The sequence below is a fragment of the Magallana gigas genome, chromosome 8, assembly GCF_963853765.1.
Source record: "Magallana gigas chromosome 8, xbMagGiga1.1, whole genome shotgun sequence".
Taxonomy (NCBI): Eukaryota; Metazoa; Mollusca; class Bivalvia; order Ostreida; family Ostreidae; genus Magallana; species Magallana gigas.
In genome coordinates, this window is record NC_088860.1 from 34,605,161 (window position 1) to 34,612,443 (window position 7,283).

Genomic DNA, 7,283 nt, shown 5'->3' on the forward strand with positions numbered 1-7,283 from the left:
GGTCTGCTGTACAGTAAAGTACATTAACCCCCCCCCCCCCCCCCACGGATTAGGATTTTCACGATTTGAAAGGTTGTAATTTTCTTTTTCTTTTATTTAAATTTTCTGGTTTGTTAAGTAGTTTTTTTTTATGAGCCCCCCCCCCCCGCCTCCCAATCCACGTTCAATAAAATGGTATGTGCCTGGATATGGTACGATTAGGTGCACTCGTCAAATCTCTCTACTTTTTTTTTTTAAGTATTAAGTATAACAGCATCTTTTAATTGCACAGTCGTCTTTCTATATTGACAATTTACACAATAACCGATTAAACAAGACAAAAAACGTTTGTTTCAACCATTTGTTTATACTGGTTACATAGCGCTATACCTGCTCTAATGCAGAGATAACTCGTGTTACGAACGATAACTCCAGGTTATGAAAATCCTATGGTGTCCGGATAGGGCCATTTGCGTTAGCGCGACATCGCGTTCAGGTAAACGAGACATCGCGCTAACACACAACACGCCGTCGCGCTAACGCAACTTTGCATAACACGCCGTCGCGCTAACACACAACAAGCCGTCGCGCTAACACACAACACGCCGTCGCGCTAACACAACTTTGCATAACACGCCGTCGCGCTAACACACAACACGCCGTCGCGCTAACACAACTTTGCACAACACGCCGTCGCGCTAACGCAACTTTGCAAGTTTCACAGTCTAGTAGGAAGTCTTGCCGGAAATATCAGACTGCGCATGCTTAAATATGTAGGCATGCACGCAAGCATGGATGAAAAATAAATAAAATGTACTTTGAAATACATATGCACATATATTATTTTCAATTATTATCAATAAATATGAATAAAAATATAGTTACTAGTATGTCACTGTATAAGGATATGCTAGAGTGCATATAAATTATTAATAAATCTACCAATTGATAAATTTAGCTTAAATATTTGATGTAATTAATTAATTTAGCAATGATAAATTTATAACATGTACATGTCACAAATTCATATTAGATGCTCTGTATATTACCAAAGCAAAGAAATTTTAAAATGCAAAATTACAGGTATATAACATGTCACACTGGCGTCGGAAGCAAATTGAAAGTGGGTGGCTAGACTGATCCTCAGAAATATTGAGAGAGAAAAACCTAATTCCCAAAATTATGAAAATCCTAATCCGTGGGGGTGGGGGGTTATGCCTTTTACTCCAACTTCTAAATATTTCAAACGTACGTTACGGAACAATTATGTTTCCTGCGATAAAAAGTGTGGGGGGGGGGGGGCTGAACCCTATATTCTGCTATGTTCCTAATGGTTAGGTATAACTTATCAAAAAAAGAGGGGGGGGGGGGGAAGGGGGGCTCCCCCCCACCGGTTCCGACGCCTATGTGTCATGAATATATTATTGTTGATTTAATGAATTTTATCAAATATTTAAGGTAAATGTATCAATTGGTAGATTTTATAATAATTCATATCCTTATACAGTGACACACTAGTAACTATATTTTTATTCATATGCATTGATAATAAATGAAAATAATATATATATTTCAAAGTACATTTTATTTATTTTTCATCCATGCTTGCGTGCATGCCTACATATTTAAGCATGCGCAGTCTGATATTTCCGGACACGACTTCCTACTAGACTGTGAAACTTGCAAAGTTGCGTTAGCGCGACGGCGTGTTGTGCAAAGTTGTGTTAGCGCGACGGCGTGTTGTGTGTTAGCGCGACGGCGTGTTATGCAAAGTTGTGTTAGCGCGACGGCGTGTTGTGTGTTAGCGCGACGGCGTGTTATGCAAAGTTGCGTTAGCGCGACGGCGTGTTGTGTGTTAGCGCGATGTCTCGTTTACCTGAACGCGATGTCGCGCTAACGCAAATGGCCCTATCCGGACACCATAAAATCCCGAATAAAGTGCTCAAGAATCGCTACATATAATTTTAAAGGCGAATTTTGATAGTTGTCTTTATAAACGCGCATAAGCTTTAGATTTGCACGTCGGGGTCAATACACGAAACTACATTTTTTTAATCACAGCGAAATAGTGAAATATTCATTTAAAACACCTAACAAAATAATAACATCATGTTTTATGAAAATTACTTAACCAAAGACAGTGGAGCTCTCTTGCTCTGATCTCCAGGTATAATTTCTATTGGAGAAGTGTTTTGAAGATAAAGGGTGGTACAAAAATCATGGTTTCGGCAATAGCTTTATTAACGTCTTTTCACCTTACTCGATAAACTTCAGAACATGAGCGTGAAAAATACATGTATGTTAAATTACATGTATACATTATTTTTTTTTTGGATCTATTTTCGTTTAAGTCTTCACTCAAGAATTGTGTCTATTATAAACGTAAACGGTTTTTTTTTATTTTTTTTTATTGTAGAATCACGAATTGAAAAGGCCATATTTGACCAATGGAAACAGGACGACATTGATTTCATTTCAACAAAGGCGTGCAAGGAAGTAGAAAAAAATATAAAAAGCAGGAACCTGGTTATTGTTGCTGGTCACTCAGGATCCGGAAAGTCAGCCATCATTCAACATATTTCGCTCCAATACAGAGAACAGGACTGGACCGTAAGACGAATAAAAAAGGTAGAAGACATCGTGGATGAATATTCTTCACGTCGATTCCAAAAAAATAAAACCATTTGTGTTTTTAATGATCCATTGGGAAAAGAATATTTTGATGAAATTTTGAATAATTCATTGCAAACATATGAGGAAGAAATAAAGTTGTACCTAAAAACAGCAAAACTCGTGATGTCTTGTAGAAATCACATTATTTCTGATACCAGAGTGACACGTTATATCGTGAATCAATCATATGTTTTAAACATCGATGATAACAAATATAAATTATCTGTTGAGGAAAAACGGCAGATTTTAAGCAAATACACGTCCGATATGAATCTATCCGTCAAAGATCGTGATAAGCTTGTTGAAGTAGAAAGGTACTTCCCGTTATTGTGTAAATTGTATTCTAGTAAAGAGGAATACAAACATAAGGGTATAGAATTTTTCACAGAACCCGTAACAGTGCTAAAAGAGGAAATACTAGAGTTCAGAAAAAAAGACCAGGGTAAATATTGCGCGTTGGCTCTCCTTGTTCTTTTTAACGATGATCTTTGCGTAAGTGACCTCTTAAAAAATAAAGACAACGAAAACAAATTTAAACAAATGTTAAAACTTTGTGGATTACAAAACAGAACACCACCTTCAGCTATTGGGGACTATTTTTCCTCCATAAAAGATTGTTTTGTAAAAAAAAATGGCGATACGTATCATTTTTATCATGACTTTGTGATGGAAGTTACCACTTATGTGTTTGGAACAGATTATCCCACTGAAACAATAAAACACGCTGATATCGGCTTCCTCAGAAAAAGAGTAAAATTAGGAAATTGTGACGAACACGGCGATTCTTTCACTATCTATTTAAGTGACAGATACATTGATGAACTTGGAGAAAGGCTTTATACTGAACTGTGTGGAGAACGCCTGGTAGATGTCGTACTCAACCCTTGTCTAAGGAATGAAAAAGTAATTGAAGTACTGAAAAAAAAGATAGAAGGTCATCCCGAAAATCACTATTTGTTACTAGAAACAAAGAAACTTACAATTGATAAACAAAAACTTGATTGGACTTCTAAAACAGTACTAATGAATAAACTTGAATTTTTGGAATTAGAAAATGAGGTATCGCCATTGTTTGCTTTGATTGTATTTTGTCATACACAACTTTCGCTATATTGCTTGAAGTTTCTTGAGCAAAAGCATTTCGACTTTAACAGCTGTTTTTCCGCAGTGTGTTGCAGTGGTTCAACAGAATTGTTTAATTATGTTTGTATAGACCACGCTGAAGAATCTTTTAAAAAGACATGGGGAGATTTATGTCCTATTCACATTGTATCCTTGTTCCATAATTATGACCTACTCAATAAGCTCATTAAGGAAGGAGTAAATGTCAATAAAAAGACTGACGATTACGATTGCTGGACGCCCCTTATGTTGGCAGCTGGTAACGATATCCGAGAAAACGAACACTATAACCATAGGGAAACAGGTGCAGAACGAAGAGATAAAACTGTACAACTTTTACTGAGTAATGGAGCAGACATTAATTTATGTGACGAGGACGGAGCCAGTCCTCTCTTTATAGCTTGTCAAAACGGACATGATAGCACTGTACAACTTTTACTGAGTAATGGAGCAGACATTAATTTATGTACAAAGGACGGAGCCAGTCCTCTCTATAGAGCTTGTCAAAACGGACATGATAGCACTGTACAACTATTACTGAGTAATGGAGCAGACATTAATTTATGTACAAAGGACGGAGCCAGTCCTCTCTATATAGCTTGTCAAAACGGACATGATAGCACTGTAGAACTATTACTAAGTAATGGAGCAGACATTAATTTATGTATGGAGGACGGAACCAATCCTCTCCATATAGCTTGTTTTAATGGACATGTAAGCACTGTACAACTTTTACTGAGTAATGGAGCAGACATTAATTTATGTGACGACGACGGAACCAGTCCTTTCTCTATAGCTTGTCAAAACGGACATGATAGCACCGTACAAATTTTACTGAGTAATGGAGCAGACATTAATTTATGCAACAAAAACAGAGCCAGTCCTCTTTTTATAGCTTGTTTTAACGGACATTATAGCATTGTACAACTTTTACTGAGTAATGGAGCAGACATTAATTTATGTTTACAGGACGGAACCAGTCCTCTCTATATAGCTTGTCAAAACGGACATGATAGCACTGTACAACTTTTACTGAGTAATGGAGCAGACATTAATTTATGTATGGAGGACGGAACCAATCCTCTCTATATAGCTTGTGAAAACGGACACGATAGCACTGTACAACTTTTACTGAGTAATTGAGCAGACATTAATTGATGTATGGAGGACGGAGCCAATCCTCTTTATATAGCTTGTCAAAACGGACATGATTGCACTTTACAACTTTTACTCAGTAATGAAGCAGACATTAATTTATGTGAGGAAAATGGAGCCGGTCTTCTCTTTATAGCTTGTCAAAAGGGACATGATAGCACTGTATAACTTTTACTGAGTAATGGAGCAGACATTAATTTATGCAACAAAAACAGAGCCAGTCCTCTTTTTATAGCTTGTTTTAACGGACATTATAGCATTGTACAACTTTTACTGAGTAATGGAGCAGACATTAATTTATGTTTACAGGACGGAACCAGTCCTCTCTATATAGCTTGTCAAAACGGACATGATAGCACTGTACAACTTTTACTGAGTAATGGAGCAGACATTAATTTATGTATGGAGGACGGAACCAATCCTCTCTATATAGCTTGTGAAAACGGACACGATAGCACTGTACAACTTTTACTGAGTAATTGAGCAGACATTAATTGATGTATGGAGGACGGAGCCAATCCTCTTTATATAGCTTGTCAAAACGGACATGATTGCACTTTACAACTTTTACTCAGTAATGAAGCAGACATTAATTTATGTGAGGAAAATGGAGCCGGTCTTCTCTTTATAGCTTGTCAAAAGGGACATGATAGCACTGTATAACTTTTACTGAGTAATGGAGCAGACATTAATTTAAGTACAAAGGACGGAGCCAGTCCTCTCTATATAGCTTGTCAAAACGGACATGAAAGCACTGTACAACTTTTACTGAGTAATGGAGCAGACATTAAGTTATGTGATGAGGAAGGAACCAGTCCTCTCTATATAGCTTGTCAAAACGGACATGATAGCACTGTACAACTATTACTGAGTAATGGAGCAGACATTAATTTATGTAAGGAGAATGCAGCAAGTCCTCTCTATATAGCTTGTCAAAACAGACATGATAGCACTTTACAACTTTTACTCAGTAATGAAGCAGACATTTATTTATGTGAGGAAAATGGAGCCGGTCTTCTCTTTATAGCTTGTCAAAAGGGACATGATAGCACTGTACAACTATTACTGAGTAATGGAGCAGACATTAATTTATGTGACGAGGACGGAGCCAATCCTCTCCATAAAGCTTGTCAAAACGGACATGATAGCACTGTACAACTTTTACTCAGTAATGAAGCAGACATTAATTTATGTGAGGAAAATGGACCGGAGCCGGTTCCCTCTTAATAGCTTATTTTAATGGACGTGATAGCACTGTACACATTTTACTGCGTAATGGAGCAAAAATTATTCTATGTACGAAAGACAGAATTAGCCCTCATATTTATGCTTTCGTGAACATACATAACGAAACTGTAAATATTTTAAGCAATAACGCTGCAGACTCTTGCCTGGCTTGTGGATGTATATATATATGATTTGGTGTACTGAGATTTTAGATACGAGTATGCAATTTAGGATATCGAAGCACACCTGATGTTAAAAATGGACGTTTTGATACCCCTGAAGTGTCTGTTTAATTGTTTTAGATAAGCAAAGTGGTCTTTAAGGAAAAATATTATATATTTTTTGATTAACTTTTTATTTTTTCACATACAATGAGAGAAACGTATAAGATCGGTATATCTATCATTGACTTTAAGTGTTGAAATATACTACCGTATATTGGATAAGTATATAATTGTGTAAGGGAGAGTATGAATATAGGCTGTACAACCATTAGCCTACATGTAACAAATGATATTCGCGTACGTTTAGCAGAATTATATTTCTTTTAATTTGTATAGCTTGTGTTTAAGTCTGTCTATTTATGAAAATAAATTGATGGAAATAAACCTATTTTTGTTGAGTTAAATTACATGTATTTATTTCGTGTGGTTATTAAAGTAGTAAAGTGCCCCGTAAATTAGGAAAGTGTCTGGTATTCAATTTATTATAAAAATATGGAATGTATAATGAAGTTTTTTGTGGTAGGGCATATCAGTATAAATTATTGCAATCTCAACATCCGTTACATGTGTCAAAGTCCTTTGATATAATTCAAAGTCGGCCTTATACAACATGATTTAACTTGATTTTTATTTTCAGTTTGTTTGATGTCAATTCGATTTTTAATGATTAAATTCTAGTTTGATCTCAGTCTGATGCTGATCTACCGTTAAGCATTTCTCGAACGTACAAACCTTTCATGAAATGGAAATTTTACTCAAATTGAGGAGTAATTCTGCTACTGGAAATAAGATGTCTATCAGTGTATATTGTGAGTAATAAGTCGGCCTGACATTTGGCAAACATATTTCTTTTTCAGCACAACATTCATTAGATCTTTAAAAAATCGTTATCTACTACATAAA

General features: G+C 36.0%; 1 protein-coding gene across 1 annotated transcript in view; it reads left to right on the forward strand.

Moving 5' to 3' along the window:
• The window catches only part of LOC136270574 (uncharacterized), a 104,096-nt gene extending 97,161 nt beyond the window's left edge, over positions 1 to 6,935 (forward strand). The window contains exon 5 of the mRNA XM_066068576.1: positions 2,396 to 6,935. Within this exon, the coding sequence (XP_065924648.1) occupies positions 2,396 to 4,917 (2,522 nt within the window). The 3' untranslated portion in view covers positions 4,918 to 6,935. The remainder of the gene's footprint in view (positions 1 to 2,395) is intronic.
• The last annotated feature ends 348 nt before the right edge of the window (positions 6,936 to 7,283 follow it).